This window comes from Gobius niger (assembly GCF_951799975.1).
Source record: "Gobius niger genome assembly, chromosome: 2".
NCBI lineage: Eukaryota > Metazoa > Chordata > Actinopteri > Gobiiformes > Gobiidae > Gobius > Gobius niger.
The window spans coordinates 25,213,254-25,233,767 of record NC_136853.1 but is presented as its reverse complement, the minus strand read 5'-3'; the positions used below and the strand labels follow the sequence as shown (position 1 = coordinate 25,233,767).

General features: G+C 41.3%; 3 protein-coding genes across 5 annotated transcripts; 1 reads left to right on the top strand and 2 right to left on the bottom strand.

The window, feature by feature from the left end:
* The first annotated feature begins 2,580 nt into the window (after positions 1-2,580).
* On the top strand, positions 2,581-5,867 carry ankrd34ba (ankyrin repeat domain 34Ba). Its single transcript, XM_079551717.1, has 2 exons — positions 2,581-2,894; positions 4,156-5,867. The coding sequence occupies exon 2, from the start codon at positions 4,172-4,174 to the stop codon at positions 5,756-5,758; it is 1,587 nt and encodes a 528-aa protein (XP_079407843.1). The 5' UTR covers positions 2,581-2,894; positions 4,156-4,171; the 3' UTR covers positions 5,759-5,867.
* A 33-nt stretch (positions 5,868-5,900) lies between these two features.
* Positions 5,901-10,673, bottom strand: oclna (occludin a). The gene is made up of 9 exons (XM_079551782.1): positions 10,649-10,673; positions 10,304-10,371; positions 9,493-10,165; positions 9,249-9,416; positions 8,434-8,564; positions 7,498-7,674; positions 7,247-7,418; positions 7,019-7,060; positions 5,901-6,933 (listed from the first exon to the last, which is right to left on the bottom strand). Exons 2-9 carry the CDS (start codon positions 10,354-10,356, stop codon positions 6,835-6,837), a joined length of 1,515 nt encoding a protein of 504 aa, XP_079407908.1. The 5' UTR covers positions 10,357-10,371; positions 10,649-10,673; the 3' UTR covers positions 5,901-6,834.
* Positions 10,674-11,805: 1,132 nt separating this feature from the next.
* On the bottom strand, positions 11,806-18,850 carry marveld2a (MARVEL domain containing 2a). 3 transcript variants are annotated; one of them, XM_079552293.1, is made up of 9 exons: positions 18,682-18,850; positions 18,049-18,103; positions 16,660-17,607; positions 16,306-16,526; positions 16,084-16,119; positions 15,827-15,993; positions 14,645-14,816; positions 12,571-12,621; positions 11,806-12,496 (listed from the first exon to the last, which is right to left on the bottom strand). In XM_079552293.1, exons 3-9 carry the CDS (start codon positions 17,588-17,590, stop codon positions 12,371-12,373), a joined length of 1,704 nt encoding a protein of 567 aa, XP_079408419.1. In that variant the 5' UTR covers positions 17,591-17,607; positions 18,049-18,103; positions 18,682-18,850; the 3' UTR covers positions 11,806-12,370. The 3 variants fall into 3 exon arrangements, with proteins under 3 accessions (XP_079408419.1, XP_079408420.1, XP_079408421.1); XM_079552295.1 differs by having other exon boundaries at positions 11,807-12,496; positions 15,827-15,990; positions 18,682-18,848; XM_079552294.1 differs by lacking the exon at positions 18,682-18,850 and having other exon boundaries at positions 17,923-18,061.
* Positions 18,851-20,514: the final 1,664 nt, after the last annotated feature.

Genomic DNA, 20,514 nt, shown 5'->3' with positions numbered 1-20,514 from the left:
GCCCGCGCGCAGAGCATCCCGCGCTCAAAACGACCCCTATAGGTAAGGTTAGTGATAGATCGTATGCTTTTTTTGTCAGCAAAAAAGACAAAAATCCAGCAGAAATAAAGACAAAAACCCAGCAAAAAAAAGACACAAATCCAGCAAAAAAAAGACAAAAATCCAGCAAAAAAAAGACAAAAATCCAGCAAAAAAAAAGACAAAAATCCAGCAAAAAAAGACAAAAATTCAGCAAAAAAAAGACAAAAATCCAGCAAAAAAAAGACAAAAATCCAGCAAAAAAGTGACAAAAATCCAGCAAAAAAAGACAAAAATCCAGCAAAAAAAGTGACAGCAGAGCAGCAAAAAAGTAATAAAAAAGTGACAAAAACACATAAGGGAATTAAAAAGTGATGACAATGGCATAGAGGAGAGAATGGATTTGGCTTTGGCGGGTGGTAAGAGGTTAATGTGTCATGATATCTCATGTTTTCACAGCAGATCGTCCCTCCGGAGCTTACGATCTAGCACTAACCTATAGGTAACGCCACATGAGGGCTGAAGTTTTATTAGCCAATCACAGGTGTGTTGACCCTGACCTAACCCTAACCCTGTAATGTAGCGCGGGGTGGCGACGTTATTGTGGCCAACAATTTGAGAGTGGAACAAATAGGCCTAAACAATGATACACCCTGATTTACAGCCAAACAACGGCTTAAGGGTAATGTCAACATTGGACATGGGATTTAGGCCTGAATCCTACATTTTTAATATACTAGCCTACTACAAGAGCTGCATCCATGGTAGTTTGAACCGAGAGCATTTTCTCCAGTTTGGCATTACTTTATAAAAAAAAACAAAAAAAAAACATCGAAATAGCAATGAAAACGCAACAAAAACGTGATGAAAAATGAAAACACGCCAAAAAAAAAAGCAATGAAAATACCAAAAAGACACAAAAACGAGATACAAACACGATAAAAAAAAAAGTGACGACGTGACAAAAAAGTTACGATCACTTTTGTAGATCTTAGCTTTCAAATGTTACACTGTTGCTCTCCAGTTGAGAAGCTTTTAGATTTGAGTAAAGCCACACTGGAGAAAATTGCGCTCAGTTCAGGCGGGGGTTAAGAGGAGCAACAGTGCTAAGAAATAGGCTAAATTAAACGGACACACGTGGCATTACAAAACAAATCGCTTTTGTTTCATTTTCCATACACACATTTATCCCATATATTGGTCACTAATCCGTCTGTGTGTTGGTGAGCTCAGCTCCTTTGCCCATAATCCATCCCACCAGGTGTATCAAGATGTTAATTAGACCGGATGAATATTGAGCAGTGTGTCTTAGGCTGTCTACAATAAAAGTCTACCCTGAAAGGTTCACACAAAGGAGTGGACAAAAGACAGGCGCTCACTAACACAGACCAAGACAGATTTGTGAACAATATGTGAGAGAAATAGGTATATTGTTTATGTAGGAACAGTCTCATGTCTTTGAGATTAGCGCATGTAGAATGTGTTGTGTTATGTAGCCTATATATATTTTTTCAGTGTATTTAAAAGCTATGGACAAAGGACATTTGCTACTTCTCACCCAATGTAAGTTGCCTCAGAGTGATTATTTTTATTTTTTGTTTGTTTCCATATCACATAAGCCTTGAATAACTATCTTCACGTTGATTCTGTACCTGCCACAAATTGGCCCTCCAGTCATTTTATGATGCAATGCAGTGTTTTATGAGACTAATAAAGTTTTTTGTGTGTGAAATTGTATACAGTGCATCACTTAAATAAACACTTGCACAATAGGACAATAGGCCCACGAGAGAGGATGAACTTGATGTCACACATTTTCATAGACGTGTCCGAGCATCGTTTTGGTACTCGGTCCTATATGAACAGCATATTCATCACATACTGACCTCTAGTGGTGATGAGAGGAACGGCCGATAGCAACCAGTTTCTATGGCTACAATAAAGTCTCCAGACTGAACATCAGCTGCTAATAGTCTGAGCACATCATAGACAAGAGATTGCCCTCAACTCACGGAGAAAATTCAGCAGGTTTATGCTCATTTTCATTGTTTGACCACAAGAAAAGTCGTCTATTGACTTATTTCCAACAATGTAAATGTTTTAATCATGGTAAAGGGTGTTACCTTTTCATGGCGCACACACATCCTACTCCCACACATTTACAATTACAACTTGTGCAGCAGTTCTTTCTCCTTCAGGGTTGTCATGGAGATGTCATTGATAAGCAAGACAATGCGTGTGCTCTCTCTCTCTCTCTCTCTCTCTCTCTTTCTCTCTCCCCTCTCTCGCTCTCTCTCTCACCCTCTCTTCTCCCCCCTTCTCTCTCTCTCCCCTCTCTCTCTCTCTCTCTCTTCTCCCCCTTCTCTCTTTCTCCCTTCTCTCTCTCTTTCTCTCTCTCTCTCTCTCCCTCTCTTCACACCTCTCTCTCTTTCTCCCTTCTTTCTCTCTCACCCCCCTCTCTCTCTCTCTCTCTCTCTCTCTCGCCCTCTCGTCTCTCTCTCTCACCCCCCCTCTCTCATTTATTTATTTTTTAGACTTTCACACTCACCCATGCTTTCTGAAAACCAGCCTTAGACACAATTAAAACAAAAAAAAACAAATGTGTTGCCATAGAGCTTTACCTTGCAGGTTCAGTGCTTTCAAAACTGTCCTCCCTCTAATTCTCAGAGCACCCAAGCTGTGGTTGCTGCGACAGAGAGATGGATTAACCATTTCTTCGAGCTGCCCACCACAACCATCAGCACTCGCCTGTCACTATGTCTCTAATCTCACACTTAGTTCGAGGAGTAAACTGGCTGGAGAGGAGTTTCTGTCAACCCCACACAATGCCCTGCCACCTAGAGCAGATGCCTTCAAGAGAGAATTAACTGCTTTATGTAAGTAATATTTGAAATTCAAATCAACATTTCTCTATCATGTTTACTTTGTTCTTTTTGGACTCTTTATTGAAGAACACTGAATGTATCCGAATGATTACGCATTTCACAAAGCAGTGTCTCATCAAGCTCTGATGTTTAGCCATTTTGACCAAGTCACGTATAAGTTTAAGTCAAGTCAAACGAAAGGACCTTGAATAGATTGGACAGGTTATTGTGGTAGAACGACAGCTTCATGATCAGTGTCGGAGGATCTGTGAGTTTTAAGACATTTTAGGAGAAACCGTAAAAAGAAACATTAATGTTAAGATAATGCTGTAATTATAATTTAAAAAGAAATGTTCTTATGATATGACAAACTGCTGCCTGTGGTACAAGTATTGTCATATCCAGTAATGATGTCATAGTGACGGCAGCGGCAGAATGAATGAAGAGAAAAACACTTGTGCTGCCTGCTTAGAATGAGATCTAACAACAACCTTTTGACCAAAAACATGCCCCCTTTTACAATTATTTCCAGGTGATTGAGAAATAATCCCACAAAATTTGATGTGCAACTATGAGGCTAAGAAAATGCTCAGCAACATCATTTTCTAAAGGTATCCATTTGCACTTTTTTTTTTTACTCTTTCTTTTGAAATCTGTTCAATCAAAGGAGGTCTGTACAAACTGGACCGTTGCCATTAGCAGCATAGTACAGTACAGGTAGACACAAGGAGATGAGAGCATCTGATGGAACATTTTGATAAATCCTGTATTTAAAATGACAAGAAGATACATGCAAAAGAATCATAATGCAGCTTATGATGTAATAAGCAAAGCTCTGGCTGCACACACAATATTACAATCATACACTAATACAGCTTTTATCATTTTTCTAGTTTTTCTTTCCTTTTATACGTATGTGACAGAAAACGTGTCTGAGACATTCATAACTGCCTGACTGAGCCAAGGACAAATAATACAAAGAGCAACAGAAAGCTGCAGCTTTTGAAGCCGCAAAGGTGCAGCAGATTAAGAGATTGCAACATACGAGTGAAGCAGTAGTGATTTTTGGTGAAGGGTCGTCACATTGATCACTTAGTTTTTTGGGGGGGTCTGGCTCTTGCTGTGCTATTTTGTCCTCATAGTTTTCAGGAAATTTGACAGTGTTGCTTGGTGTGAAGTTGTGTGCAAAGACACTTAACCTTCATTTAAGAATGAAGTAGATCCAACCAAACATGAATTGATTGTTTTATTTTGCAACCCTCTATCCTTTCAGATCTCAAACTCGAGTGATGGAGGGAGCAGCTGGTGTTGCGGATGTCCCTCTGGACACGGCTAACCCTCTGCTCAGAGCCGTGTTCCTGCGCCGCCTGCGTCTCACCCGGCTGCTTTTGGACGGGGGCGCGTATGTGAATGAGAGTGACAGCAGCGGCCACACTCCCCTCATGGTGGCCTGCAGAACTCAGCACTCCGATGCCCAGAGTGCCAGCAGGGTCAAACTGGTGCAGTTCCTCCTGGAAAAAGGAGCAGACCCCAACATCCAGGACAAGGCAGGGTGCTCTGCCCTCATGCATGCCTGCAGGGAGCTTGCAGGCTCAGAGGTGGTGTCCCTGCTGCTGTCCAACGGAGCAGAGATCAGTTTAGAGGACCAAACAGGGACATCAGCGCTGGTCTATGCTGTCACTGCTGGAGACTGGAAGGTGGTCAGGCTGTTGCTAGATACCTGTAAGGCCAATGGAAAAGAAGTCATCATTATAACTGCAGATAAACTGCCATCCGGTAAACTACAGGCAAAGCAGTACCTCAGTGTGCCACCTCCTAGTCCCACAGACAAAACATCATCCGCTGGTCCTGCATCTCCTTCTGAAGTCCAACTCATCACTTCTCCCCAGTGTAGTGCTTCTGAATCATCACAGCAGACGTTCTCCTTCAAAGAGACTCCAGATAGTGGGGTCACTGGAGTCTGCTCCCATCCTTGCTCTCCCTCACGACTTCGGGCTGTGGGTCAAAGTGTCCTCAGCCTTCAACAGCCCCTGCTCAGGCTGAACTCAGAGCCATGGCTGAAAATCCCTGCGTCTATTTTGAATCAGCAGCTACATCCCTACACAGAACAAGCTCCAGATCTTAACCATTATAAAACGGGACTAAAACATGGAGAGAACAAGAACTCAACTAATGAAAGTTTGCGGATGTTTGAAGACAGCTTATCAAAAGAGAAAAAAGTAGGAGTTAAGCACTTTGGTCACAAGATATCCCTTCCCTGTCTGTTTTCAAACCACTCAGCCTCACACCCCAACCTGCACTCTGAAAATCTAGGAGGAGATTCAATGAGCACATCAGCCTCATTTCCCAATAGGATGACACTCGGCTCTTCATGTAACAATGTGGGCTCATCAAGTCTCTATACTATTATTCAAAAGCGTAACTTAGGAGCAGACATCTATAGCTCTGATCCACAGATAGCCATGAATACTAAGAATATCCCTGAGGAGCCAGAGGAAAGTGGTTGTCAGACACTAGAGGGAAATAAGCTAGTCCCAATACGCTGCTCCAGTACATTAGGTTCCAGGGACCCTCTGCCCACCCAAAGCCTGAACCGAAGAGTGCTGTCCCGGTATGAGCGCAGAGGGTCGGGGGCCTTTCTTCTGGATCACCTCTCAAAATACAACAGGCCCAACATGCTGCCGCCCCTGAGTGCCAACTGCTCAAAGACATCTGTGCTTGGAGTCTATAACCTCAGCTCCAACAGCGTGAGCGAGAAAGAGTGTAATCAGAGAACTATGATTCCCTCAGCACCTCCCGGGGCCCCGAAGGAGCTGACCAGGCGCATGCTGCTAAGGAGACATTCAATGCAAACCGAATACAAAACCACTGCATAAAGTGTCAAGGCAGTTTCAGGTGCACATCACACAAGCACTGTGGAGTGATATGGGTGTGGCAGTGGCACAGATAGTCGAGCGGGTCGCCTGGTGACCGGGGGATCGGCAGTTTGAAATCCCACACGTGCACTGTGTCTGTCCTGGGAAAGACACTTCTCACCCACCTTTCCTCCAGTGTCTGACACTGGTGTGTGAATGAGTGAGTGGCTCTTTAATGTAAACCGCTTTGTGTGCCAAATGTAGGTAGAAATATGATCAATTTACCCATTTTTTTTATGGGTAAGGTTTGTATCAGGGTGAAAAGTTATTACTGAAACTATTTCACTTTCCACACTGTTGTTATTGTCTGAGGTGCACAAAAAACAACCTGCTTTAGTGTGAATAGTGCTGCTATTTACAGTCTTTGTGAAATACTTTGTGTGAAAGAAAATGAATTCATATTCATATTATAAAAGCCATTTAAAATATTGGGAAGTCACTGTGAGCACTTGGCCAATGTGTTACTGTCTGTCTGTGAAATCTAGCTTCAAGGACTCAAGGAAAAGCACAATGTGTAATTCATGAATTTATTTAAAAAATGTCAAACCATTGTAAAATTCACAAATGTATGTATGTTTAGTCTAACCTGTTTGATCTGTCTATCAAAAACATGTCACATTTCTGAGAAGCGGAACATGAACTTCCTCTTCTCAACATATTTACAGCACAAATAATAAAAACTGAATCAATAAGACATTTTTTTTCTTTCTAATCAGTACAAAACTAAACAGATACCACACAGTTTTTCTACATTTCACATGGGATAGTAATATCCAAAGCCCTGAACAGTTACATCAGCAGCTGAAATAAATACAAAAATCATGACTGGTTTAAAATACACTGTGGTAAAAACACATAATAGTGAGTGACTTTTCACTAAAAGCACAAACAGCATTTCACCAACAGTAACTTCAGTTCATCCGGACACTGCAGGGCTCAATGTCGACACAAAGCTTCGCCTGCTAATGACCAAAATCTATGCACAGTGCCATTTTGGACAGTGTCCGCCGCTCCGCACCCGGGCGTGTTGCTCTTACTCAGCCACTGCGGTCATAGTTACTCACCATCTGCTTGATGTGGTTCAGTTTGGGCTTCAGGTATTTGCACCGGCGCTTCTTTATCTTATAATCGGCTGACTGTAAAGGCACACATTACATTTGCTTTATGAAAAACACCTCCACTTCAAGCTTTTGTCATTAATGTATTTGTATAAAACAATACCTTTTTAATGTTCTTTATCCTGTTGTACTCATCTAATGCATCCTTTTGAGATAAAAAAAAAAACAAAACATTTAAATATAATAACAGCAATAATAATAAAATTGTGATAATATTAATAAATCAGCCCGAGGATGTGAAGTCATTTCAAAATGTGAGACAAAGCAATAATATTAGTCACTGAGAAATAATAATCATCAAGAGTATGCACAATCTTCAGAGCGCTCTCACCAGATACTGCGGGCTGCCCTCCTCCAGGTCATCCAGCTCTCGGTCCACCTCAGACAGGTTTTTGTTGATGGCGTCCAGTTCAGCCTGCAGATCCTTATACTCTTGGTGTTCTCTGTCAAACTCACGCTTGTAGTTATTTCGCTGCTGATCATCTCGAATGGGAGGAAATTCACTGAAATAGAAGTGACCCCAGTAACTACATCACAGAAGCCAGTAACGTATCATTAAATGTTAAAGGTTATGTTTCACACCCGCTGAAGTTGTCGTCATCGAGCTCATCTCCTGAAGAGGCATAATCGGTGTCATAGCCATCTGTGCGCCGTGGCCGACCTGCTCTCCTCGGTTTAGGACGTCCTACAGAGCTTTCTGCCTCGGAGTTACTGTAAGGAACACTAGCATTCAGGGGAACTGCTTCTTCAGTGACAGGTCTGAAAGAAAAAACACAATTTGTGACTAAAACATATTTAACAATACTATTGTCAATGGTGAATTATCTCATTTGATAAGTAAAAAACCAAACAAACAGTTTTGTGAACTGTCCATATATCTAGAAGCCTTACAGTTTAGAGCAGGGGTCCCACCTGGCGCACCTGGGTCCAGGTCCGGACCCCCAGAGACTTGAGTCTGGACCCCAAAGCCTTTTCATCCTCTCTATATTCTTAATATCTCTGACTGAATCAATAATTATTTAAACAATATTACTAAAATGTAAATAAAATGGCAAAATGATGGATTTATTGATCAGCTCTGCCAGTAAATATACAAACTGTGCTCATGTTTTACATTTTTAAGAGCAATTACTAACCATAATAAGTCCAGACCCTGGACACATGTCGAAAGTTACAAAAGTAAAGTTTTTGGAAGGTTTTCAGAAATGGCCAACTAAAAACATGTCACTTCTCACGTTTCTGCACGAACCAAATGTTATGCTATTCAGAGTTCCCACTGAAGTTTTCTAAACAGACTTCCATTCTTGTATGTAAAGGTCACATATAATTATATATATAATTTAAAAAGGTCATAGAAGCATAATTGTAAGAATGCAAAAACAATATATATTTCAATATATATATATTGTTATAAGATATATAAGAAAGCTTTACATGACTTAAATCCTTTTTATGCCACACTAATAAAGAAAAAAACAAAATGTGTGCGTGACCAATTACATTCAAGAGTGCACTTACTGTGGGGTGTAGTTGTAGGGAGGCTTGTCATAGTTGGAGCTGTTATCATCCAGTTGACTCCTAGAGCTTCGCAGCTTCTCGGGATAATCAGCAATTGGGATTTCCCCTGGGACAGAAGGCACATTGTTGACCTGTAAAATAAACAAACAACTATTTTACACAAACAATAATAAACTGCACACATGGAACAGCTTCAGATTCTTTTCCGGGTTAGGTATGGGGAGCCTGCACGGACATGCTCTGAGAAGTATGTGACTGATCCACCTTAAACACACACTGAAAAACAAATCCTGTCTCAGCTGTTTTCGCAAAGTTCTCACAATCTTTACAGAGACGCTGCAGAATCGAGTTGCATGCAGGTGTTATGGCATTATAGTGGAAAACCTCCCTAACTGGTTTTCCTCTTCTGATTATGCAGAAAGATTGGCCAAAACTTTCATAATGTCAAACACATCAGCTTCTATGAAACAATGAATCCTGCAAGCAAATGGTGATAGATATAAAAATAAATATAACTGGATTGGTGGAAATGTTATAACATTGTGAAACTACAAATTGTCAATATCACCAGATCTAAACCAAGGAGGACTTCGTTTCATTGTTGTTTTATTCCCCATGTAAAGAGTCTTTGAGTGTCCAAGAACACTATACAAGTTTGACGTATGATTATTATTATTCATTTGAAAAATAACTTGCAATGAAAGCATTTATTCAGATGCCACACCTAGAGAGAAGATTTGAGCTCTGCTCTTTTCCCTGATAAACAGGCGACCGCAGCCAAACCGGTCAAGTTACTTTTCAAAACACAACCTTACCCATGCCTCCACGTCCTGGGGAGGAGCCATCTCATCTACAACCTTCACCTTTTTCCACAAGATGTTGCTTTTTCCAAAGCGCTGGATCTTTTGTCGAGTCTTAAGGGCAAAGACTAGGATGATGATCAAAGCGGCAACAACAAGGAAGCCAAAAACAATGGCAATGGCCTGATAAAAAAAAAAACAACGGTGAAGGTTCTTCTTACAGCGCCATGAACAATGATACATTTCATGTTTACATTACCTCCTGTGGTTCCACAACACAATAGTGGTAGAGATACTGATTGACAAACACTCCTGTGGCCTGTGGTTGCTGATACTGGGCACACAAGCCAGCGATCTGACTTCCGTACGCCGAGTTAGAGGACTGGGACATGGGGTTCACTGCCACGAGGTACACTATGGTAGCGATGAGCATGAGCAGGGCAAGGAAGGCACAGATGATGATCAAAGCCAGGTAGAAGCGTCTGCTCTGACAAAGACTCTGGTGGGAGACGATGATGATGAAGATGACCAGGCAGAAGATGAAGACTATTGCTGCCATGGCGATGAGAAACCCTTTGCCACTCCTGGGATCATTGTAGTTTCCCCCAATTCCACCATAGCCATAGTTGTTTCCAGCTCCGTAAGCGCCGCCACTTCCATAGCTCCCGTATGACCCACCAGAATAACCTCCCCCATAGCCCCCCCCTCCATAGCCGCCCCCCCCATAACCGCCTCCTCCATAGCCAAAACCGCCTAGAGCTCCCTGGCTGTCCCAAGCAAGCGTGGAGGCAACACAGGCAAAAGTGGCCACACACAACACAATACAAATGATGGCCATGATTTTGATGATGCCTGGAGGCGAAGTCCAACGGTAGAAATGCTGAAATTCATCATCGGGATAGTAGGAGTAGGCTGGCTGAGGTGGGACATGACTGAAAATAAAAAAACAGACTGTCAAAACAAATTCACAACTATAGAGATGAATGGATGTGTATTTAAACTCAATAAAAAACATGCACACATCCACACATACATTAAACCATGCGGCAAACTGAATAAACAACACTTACTATCCATTTTCAGACTCATAGGGAGGTGGACTCCCATTTGGCCTGGACGACATTGTGCCAGAGCTGATCTGCAAATGACACACAACTTAAATAAATGAGCAAACCTGGTTTAAACACATTAGAGCTCTATCCTAGATATGTTCTTACACAATAAGAAAAAACAGCAGAATTTTAAATGGAAAAAAGCAACATTAGGCCTAGCTTTACAATCTAAAAGGAAACAAGCTCAAAGTGAAGTATTTCAAACGCGCTACAGTCACATCCGCGGGCACATAGACTATATCAGGTCACAAAATGTACCCACAAAGAGACATCACTTGGGCTTAACCCTAATTGCGAACTTACCTGTTGCTTCCTATCTGGTTAAGTGTCTGGACTGAAACTGTGCAGCTCACAAACAATGCGGGACACACCTAGCTCCTCTCTCGGCCAGGTAAGCCCCGCCCCGCCCCGCTCACCGGGGTCAAATTACGACACAAAAAAACGCGAGGGGGCGGGATTTTTGCGACGTCGCCACTTCCGGTAATTTTATTAACCTCTTAACTCCCGGCTGAACCGAGCACATTAACTCCTGTTTGGCTTTACCCACATCTAATTCAAAGCGTCTTGGAAAAAGAAACAAAATAGCAACAAAAATGAGACGAAAAAACGAGGATGAAAACGCAACAAAAGAGCGACAAAAACATGACAAAAAAGGCGATGAAAAAGTGACAAAAATGTGTGACGAAAACGCAACAAAAGAGCAACAAAAAAAGAGTGACCGAAAAGTGACGAAAACCCAACAAAAAAGGCGATGGAAAAAATGTCAAAGCGTGACGACAAAGTGAGGAAAACAAACATTATAGATTGGTTTTGTAGGTCTTAGCTTTCAAATGAACGCCTATAAGCTGCAGTCGGGAAGCTTTAAGATTTGGGTAAAGCCGAACTGGAGAAATTCACTTGGTTAAGGCGGGGGTTAGAGGTTAAAGGTGTCTGGAAGCATCAGCTGTTGCTTACCACACAGCAAAACATCCAGCAAAAAAAAAAGAAAATCTATATCTATATCTATATATGGGTTTTTCTTTTTCTTTTTTAGAGAGATTCCATAAAGAAACAGGCAAATCATTTGTGTGCAAAAGCATAACTGTATTAATAAAACAACAAATAAAAAAATACATACAATGTGAAATTATGGACTCACAATATACATCAAAATTCCGCATATAACTTGGTGGTCACCTGGGTCCACAGGTTTGTTATTGTGCCCAGCATGTTTCCAGTCCAAGTGTACATTTATGAAACTATGTGAACCTTAGTGGAATCATTATTAAAATGAGTTACAAAATATTCTTTAAACACAGCTTATACAGTAGAGGGTTTGTTTACATTTCTGAAGCACTTATCACAGCAGTTAAAAAGTTTTTCTTTTCAAAGATCAGTCAAAGTAAAGGTTACATTAGAGCAGTGATTCTCAACTGGTGGGTCAGGCCCCAAAAGTGCGACGTGGACCCATGTTCAATGGGTCGTGAGCCAATTCCAGGGAACCTTTTTTATTATTATTATTTTCCATCTGAAATGGCATGGAAACATTATTGGCGTCTGTTAAAATGATTTGTATTGAGTTGTTTTGATAATAACTTCAGTCTTAAAGGCATATCTGCTTGTACTGTTTGTTCTGTGTGGGAAATACAATATTTTATACGATATATGATCAAATGACACTTCTATTTGGGTTGTGGTTTGTCATCCGAGAGTAATGGTGGGTCCCGAAGCCATACCATTAGAGAACCACTGCATAAAATAAAATCAATAATAATAAAAAAATACTTGAAAGACACTTGAGATGTCATATATTTAGAGCCTAAATACACAGATGTAGATGCCAGAATCTGAAACAAGTGGTAATTCTCTTGTGCAAAGGCAGTCACAGTGTCAAACTAAGCAAAGTAGTTTTTCCTTAATTAGAGTGCATATTACGACCATCTTAAGTATAAAAAGTATAAAACCATACATTTACACACAGAACTACAGGCCACTCCAGAAATAAAGTTTCATTTTCACAAGCTATAGCTATTAGAACAATGACATCTAGTCTTCACTGAAGCCATCGTTCCACTCCATGACCTTATCGTACTCATGGATCTTCTGTTTGATATGTGACAGTTTGTTCTTCAGGTATTCACAACGCTCTTTCTTTTCAGTGAAGGTGGGGTCCTGTAAAAGTTACAGATAGTGAAGAAATGTGCCATAATTTGACTCAAATGAAACTAAATTAATATTAGGCTTACATTTTTCTTTCTCTGATATTCCTGAAGGATCCTGTTTATTCGCTCCACTTCCTGGAAAGAAAGAGATGCTTTCAGATCAAAATTTATGTAACTTCAGAAAAAAAAACTTCACACTTGAGGCTTGGCACAGCTAGTGCCAGTTTGGCACTAAATTGGTGAAACTGCTCAATTAGTGTGGCTCAGAATCATGGTCCTGCACACATTCATGCCTTGAAAAGCCCGCCTCCTGACTAACACAAAGAGACGTGAGTACATCACCCCTGTTTTGTGCACCTTACACTGGCTCCCTGTCAGCCTTTGTGTTCAATTTAAGATTTTGTTGATTCTTTTAAATGTCTGCACTCTTTGGCTGGTGTGACTTTACTCTCTGCCCAGAGCCCTGAGGTCAGCCGACCAGCTCCTGTTGGATGTTCCTAAAACGAGGCAAAAAGCGAGAGGGGATAGAGCCTTCTCTGTGGCAGCGCCCTGAGTATGTAAGTCTGTCTGTCAGGTCCTCTCAGTCTGTTGGACAGTTCAAGTCTATTTTTTTTTTTATTTTATGAATAAATATATCAAAATAAAAATAAGACTTATATAATTCACATGAAATCTACAATTACAGGTGAGAATGCTTCTAGTGGCAACCTTAAAGGGGCTAGATGCAAGTTGGCCATTTATACTCACTACTGCCACCTCAGGTCATTCGTGTAACTGCACCTTCTATATTTAGCTCGTGCATGACAGCACTTCAGACCAAGGTAATAACTTTGTGACAGTGCAGGATTTTAGAGGCAGTTGTGGTGAACAGGTCTGGGCTCATTCGACACATTAGGACATGGCTGGAACATGTCGGGGAAGGAAAATACACAACTTTAACATTTTTAAGCTTGAGAGGCACTGTATGCGGCATGTTAGTACAGTGGTTAGCACTCATGCTTCACAGCTAGAATGTCCCGGGTTCGTTTCCCACTGGGACTGGGGCCTTTCTGTGTGGAGTTTGCATGTTCTCCCCGTGTTTATGTAGGTTTCCTCCGGGTACTCCGGTTTCCCCTACCACTAAAACATGTACACTAGGCCAGTTTGAGTGAGTGTGTTTGAGAGTGCGCATGTGGGGCGACGGATGGAAATAAGCCCACAATCCGGTGTGGCGTGTTTACATGCATGAGACCTATGTGTGCTCATTAACAGGCACTGTCCCGACCAAATAAACCAATAAAAAAATGTGTGTATTTTATGTGTGTATAAGTAAATATGGGTGTGTTTGTAGTGGCTTTCTGTGACATGGATATTGCAAGTTATTAATGATAAATTATGAAGCCCCAGGGCGTGTGTGCATGTGTAAATACAGAGTAAAGAAAGCCTCCAAAATTTTTCATTGTTTATTCTATGTATGATTTTTCTTATCTCTACATGAGCTACAATTAGCTTACAAATCGCAAAAAAGATGCAACCCATTTAAACAAAAAAAAACAAAAAAATAGTAATCATAATAGTAGGCCGGGGCGATAAATCAGAAAAACAGACAAGGTGGAAAATTGTTAAATCATTAAAGCAGATCCGTCACTCTATCCATTCTAAGTGCACGTGCAGCCAATTTAGCAGCTTCTCAGACCGCGCCGGAGTGACCGTTTTCTGAAACAACACTAGTGGAAAACGACTTTTTAACGATCTCTGCCGCTTCACAAAAGTGTTGTGTTTTTGGAGTGCGCTTAAACAGTTTGGTTTTCCCCGGTCTGATTCTCGGCTCCTCTCCCGTCCATGTACCCGAGGCGGCGCATTACACCCTTTACTCTTTGTGAGTGTCTCCATGGAGACGGCTGTCAATCACAGCAGAGCTCGAGGCTTGAGGATAAAACTCCATGGCTTTTTATGAAGTTTTACTTGTAAGAGCAGACAAGGCATATTTAAACCAGAATCTTTTTTTTTTAATTATTATTGTGTAATGGATCTAAATCTAAATGGGCTCTGAGCAGTGAAGGATCAGCAGACCCTTAAGTTTATATCCAATAAAATCACTTAAAATCGGAATCATACTTACTACATAATCGTAACAAAACTGAAAACTAAATCATAATAAAATGAGTTGAGAACGTACCATCTGGCTGGTCGGGTGTTGTGGTAGAGTGCGCATCATGGCATCCATTTCGTCAAACTTCTTGAGTGTGGCCTGGACGTCCAAATGCAGCTCCTTGTACTCGGCATACTGGTCATTGAAGACAGCTCGGTACTGGTCCCGCTCCTCATCTGATCGGATAGCTGGATACTTACTGTAATGTAACGTGATATTATAAAACTAAACATTGCAAGAAAAACAAGTCAAAAATGAAGTCAAAGCAATTACAGAGAATTTAGAGCATGTTGTGCGATTATCCAAGGACAGATTTATTCAGGGTTATTATTTTTGCCTGATATTATTATTAACTGCAGCACACCAACTCGCATCGTATTTACAGACCCGCTCTTACAGAAGAAAGAGCCACCGGCGCCTGGTTCATCTTAAACACACCCATTGTATCCATTGCCATCGTTTGTTTGTATTTGTATTTTATTACCATTTTAGAAGGTAAGTGTTGTCCAAGTAATGTCTGTGTTGATACTGATCATTCATGTTTATTGTCCTTTTATTTAGGACAGGACTACAGTTTGGGAGTTATGTGCCTTTTTGTTTTACATTGCCAGATTGCTGTAATAAATGGAGTGTGAGTGCTGCTGCCGCCTCCAAATGGACGGATAAAATCAAAAACACAGAGTCGATACCACCCAGTCAGTCACACACACACACACACAATAACTTCTCCGTGCCTGCAGCGACAGTTTCAGACTCTTGACTAAACTGAACTTCCAAAATGAGACACTCAGGACACAACCTGCAGCTCCAGTCAACCACATCCATAGCAGTTCACCAGAACGTGTGACAGCATTACTGGCTAACTACTGTACATCCTCTAATATCGTCTCACAAAAAATGGCACCTTTTTGAGAATATAGTAGAGGATTACAGACTTATTCTCATATACTTTAATCAACATCATGACTGATCTCACTTGATTATTCTCATACTAATACATATTTATTCCCATATAATGATGAGTTTAACTGTATTCTTGTAGAGGTCTAGTTTTTGTTTTATGTGGCTCTAAAACGCTGTGATACCATCCAATGTGATTAACTATAGTATAAGTACAATCACAATCAAGGAAAAAATAGACAAGGACACATTTTTTGTTCAATATTAAATACATTTTCAAACACTAACATTTTATGTTAACTTACTTACCCAATGTAATCAGGCACAATAACAGGCTTTGGGATGTATCCAGAGGGTATGGCTCCATGTAAAACCTTTTTAAAGGTTGCTTTAGGACTGGCCTGAATCGGAACAACTGAGGAGCCCTGGACCTGTTCGGGAAGTTTGCGCACCGTAGCTGTTTCTGGAGCAAGCTGCTGAAACACAGTGAGAAGCCATCTCTTATTGTAGACTGAAGTTTATTATTTCTGAAGGATTTTAGCCTTAAGGAATCGAGAAAAACTTACCAAGGCCTGGGATCCCCGCACTGGAGCAGCCTGCATCTATGTGAAGAAAAGGAGAGAACATGATGTTCGACAAAAGTTACAGATACCAGAACAGCTAGGACAATAAAGGATGAACATGTAGGAACTTGACTGGCCACCATGCAAATGATGTAGCCTTTACCACAAGGAAGTCACTGCTCATGTAAATTCTGTCAACAAAAAATATCTGTGATCAAAACCCACCTCTTGTCCATAGCGCTCCCTGTACCTGCGAGCTGCTTCGTGTCTCCAGAGCTTAAGACACACCATAGCCCCAATCAGATACACCACCATAGTAACAAACAGGAAAATGATGGCAGCCGTCTGTCCAGCCTCTGTCCGGCAGAAAGCTCCATTAATGCCATTGTTGAAGACTGGATAGGAGCAGAGCCCACCTCGTGTTGTGTCACGGACATAAATAATACCTGACAAAACAACATAATGTTATGACGCAACATTTTTATTCTCACAGTTTTCTTTATACACTGATTGTACGCTTGTGTTCCAAATCTCAGAAGTCATTTGCATTCTGTGTATTTTGCGTTGTGCTCTACTTACCAGCAGCTAAGTAAAGCACAGCCAGAGCCAAGTTTAGAGTGAATTCTGTCAGAGGCCACCAATTTGAGTCCAGGAGGATAGTGCGGTAGTACATCGTCATCCCCAGTACCAGCAGGATAACCGTGACCAGCCAGGCCAGTCCCGCCACCACCAGCACAAATGGTGTCTTGGGACCACTGTAATAGGCCCCACCTGTACCTGCCCCATAAGCACCATATGCTCCATACGCCCCTCCTGGAGAAGAGTAACCAAACATATTGAACCACTCGTTGTCTTTATGAATATATGCACAGACACAGGCAAACACCGCGGCCCCAAGCAGGAGCTCCACACAGCCCAGAATCCTCAGCAGTCCAGCCCAGGACTTCATGTAGGCGTAGCGCTGATGGTACTGCTCCACTCGCTCGCTGTAGGTTAAAGCTGTGTGGTAAGTGCGTCCCGAAACTGATTCATGAGTCTCCTGTACTCCCAGAAGCTCCTTACGGGAGTTGTAGCTGCCCCCTGAGCCTCCATAAGGATCACGATAGGATCCGGGGACAGGAGAACTTGGGGGAGAGCAGGGCACTCCTTCGGTGGTGCCGTTATTGTTGTCGTATGAAGATCCCGGCATGGACCAAGGCTTGCTGTTAGTGCTGCGATTACTCCCTCTGAAGAAGTTTTTCCAGGAGTCGGGTATAAAGCGATGCACAGGTTTTATGTCAATGGCAGGGTCAATATCAGCATCTGCTTCGTCTTCGCTGCCACTGGGGTCAAACTGCAGGCCCACAGGGGGCTGGCCGGGCAGAGGAGGTGGTGGGAGAGGGTCTGAACTTTGAGCCAGGCTCATCAGCGGATGAACGTCTCGAGGTAAGGGGTCATCGGGGACCTGATCGTAATAGGGCGCCTGGCGGTCTCGCTCAGTGCGTCCAGTAAAACCTCCGCCATGGGACATGGGGAAACTGGTGATCCCTAAGAAATAAAAAAAAGTTGTCAGTCCAGTTCATCTATTAGCCTATCTCTAAAGGTATATTCAAACTAGAAGACAAGTGATGTGAAGACAGTTTAAGAATCAAAGCAAGGCCAAGTAGAGTGAAATAGCTCCATGAAAGATATAACAGCCCTTCACCAATGTTTATCACTACACTCCCAAGAGAAGCCCTCACCACAGTTTGAGCTGACCTCCATGCACATCAAGTCCAGAATGTATTTTTGACTTGATTTTTGGCAGCCATTAGAGGACCATTAGACTATGATTCATGTTGTTGTTTTTTGTTTTTTACTTACCAACAATTGTTGCTGACAGTACAAAAATACACTCCCAATTCTTTTAGTAGTGATCTTCAGTGGTAAATAATGGTTATGACTGAGCTTAACTACCTCTTTCACACGCAGTCACTCAATACGACTTACATTGGCTTGCAGGTCACAATGCAAACCATTTTATGAACATTTAGAGATGAATGATCTGAAACAGAGACATTTATAAGGTCAATTTAATACATACAATTCATTCCTTAATAACACGGGCTACAGACCTATGAAAGAGTCTGTTCTGTTCCCTATGGGCCCAGACGATACTGCCCTTGAGCGTATAAAAGTACATTGAGCGTTGTGTTAATACACTGGAGATCAAGACTATTTCCAGACGAACGGTTCACAGGTGAGTATTATACAGTAGACATGCTTGGATCAGCGGACAACCAGAGGCCTATATTGAACCTGTTGTGCGTAATTGGCACCGTCCGTTGACACGACCATAAGGCTAACAATTAGACAGAAGACATTTTTTGCAGAGTACACATTTAACTGGGCTATTTCTACAAGTCAGTAAAGTCTTAGAGTTTATAGATGCTTGGCTAAAACCTGAGAACTGTTTACAAGCAGCGGCGGCGCTCGCTCGATGAGGTTAAACTTTCCTTCAACGCTACGCATAGGTTCTCTGACGTTTAAGAAAACTTTACAACTTATTTGGTAGGGCGCTCAGAAACGCGCCTTCATGTTTAGGGTACGAAGTGCAGAAATATGATGAGTTTAGTTTCTTACCTCGTTCCCAGCCCTGCCTTTGCTCTTCTTTCTCCCATTTCAGTAATGTTAACCCAGGTTTCCTCGGACGTACCACGTGACCTGCCCTTCCCCGTGACGCTGCTGGTGCGAGGTAGTGTTTGGAAATGAGCAACTCACCTGTGTTTGATACAACCATGTACATGAAGACATTGTACTGTGCAAGTTGCCAACAAAGTGTCTGTAGTTTCAGTATGTGATTGTCTTTAGCTTGTATATTTCAAAAATAGATTGAAAGAATGAAATTCCAATAGGCCTATATTTTTATTGTTAAATCACCAGACGGCTCCTGAATGCTTTTCTGACAGAACAGACTTGTGCTTGAGTCATATCTGAAACATCAACAACGACATATTGTGTAATATCAATTTGATCCCATAATTCCACAAAATCAGAGACACAGGTGATTGTCATCGGAACAGCACTGAACTGAGCATGACTTTGCACACCAAACAAAAACAGAAGGTGTCTGAACCAGGGCGGCTCCACATGACCAAGACACACAGGGACATGGTGAGGGCAATGGCTTGTTTAAAAAGTAATGACACCAGAAGTACCAGCTCTTGAATTTACAACCAGCATAACATTTTACTGCACTTTCAGCATTAGACAATGACCCTTAATCTGCATTCACACTTGATTATAGGCGCAACTGAGGATAGATGTTAGTTACAACAACGCTTCTAAATAAATACAGTGTCATTATATTGCATAAGTTTAATCATCAAGTATTACAACAGCAGTGTCTGTACTAACATGGCAAATGGCTTTTTAAGTGTTGGGATAGCATTGAGTCATCAGCCACTGCACAGCTCAAAAAGTACATGTGTGAATAAGAAAGTAATATTCAAAAGAGAATTGCATACACTCCTGCTCCCTAAAGTAAAGGCAAAAACAATAAAGACATGTTTACACACTGTGACAAACATTTACTGCTATTTTCAAGGATGCCACACTTGGGAATGTCTAAAAGTCTGAAATATTTTCTGCCCTAAAAGAAGCACAGCCAGATCAATCAACAGATTTAGACTCAATCAATGAATCATCGTTGATACATTGCACATCACTAAGTACAAATCAGGTTAGTACTTTACAATACAGTAGCATAGCATGGTAACTAAAAGTGAAATGTGGTAACCACGGTAACGGACACATGTATAATTCATTAAATGGTAATACGACTAATCCTAGCACTAAAGCTGTCAATTATTAGGAAACAATGTAACGGAAACAGTGCAGCAAAATGCTTCACCCATTGTTATCCCCAATGGCCATTTCTATCTTATTACCATGTTACTACTGTGCTGTAATGAGCAAACCATTCTTTCTTCATGTTGATTTCAGACCTTACTGATTGTATATACAGTTAATATAGTTAATATACAGATTTATCTTTTTCGAATGCACCCCTCACCAGGTGAAGTCAATTAAGTACAGTGATCTATAAAGTGCATACCAGCATTAAGTAAATACCAGCATAATGATAAAATAACACATCTGCTTTGACAAACACTATACATAAAATATGGCTCTCCTTAGGTCATCTCGATTTGAGACCTCAAGATATTGTAACAAATACCAGCATTGAGAAGAAAACGCGTAAAGGGAAATTCCTCTGATTAAATTATTTCTTCGCTCTTGCTGAGCCGGCATTTAAAATCTAGCTGCCCACCGTATACCCCGACAGCAAAGGACATTAAAACTATAAAATCAAAAATTGTCTTCAAAAGCAAAAGACCCCTATAAAAACAGACAGATATCTTAACAACATCTAGACGACCTACGATCTTTTTAAAAGTAACTAAGAAGAGGCTT

Bases quoted from the DNA above. Each gene is read 5' to 3' on its own strand.
- ankrd34ba (XM_079551717.1), top strand. From the start codon at position 4,172: ATGGAGGGAGCAGCTGGTGTTGCGGATGTCCCTCTGGACACGGCTAAC.
- marveld2a (XM_079552293.1), bottom strand. From the start codon at position 17,590: ATGTCCCATGGCGGAGGTTTTACTGGACGCACTGAGCGAGACCGCCAG. The intron at 16,527-16,659 runs GTAAGTAGAGCA...TTGTTTTGTCAG, and splicing joins TGTGCTTTACTTAGCTGCTG to GTATTATTTATGTCCGTGAC. The intron at 16,120-16,305 runs GTGGGTTTTGAT...TTCTTCACATAG, and splicing joins GGGAGCGCTATGGACAAGAG to ATGCAGGCTGCTCCAGTGCG.
- oclna (XM_079551782.1), bottom strand. From the start codon at position 10,356: ATGTCGTCCAGGCCAAATGGGAGTCCACCTCCCTATGAGTCTGAAAAT. The intron at 7,675-8,433 runs GTAAGTGCACTC...TTTTTCTTTCAG, and splicing joins CCCTACAACTACACCCCACA to ACCTGTCACTGAAGAAGCAG. The intron at 6,934-7,018 runs GTATTGTTTTAT...GTGCCTTTACAG, and splicing joins GGATAAAGAACATTAAAAAG to TCAGCCGATTATAAGATAAA.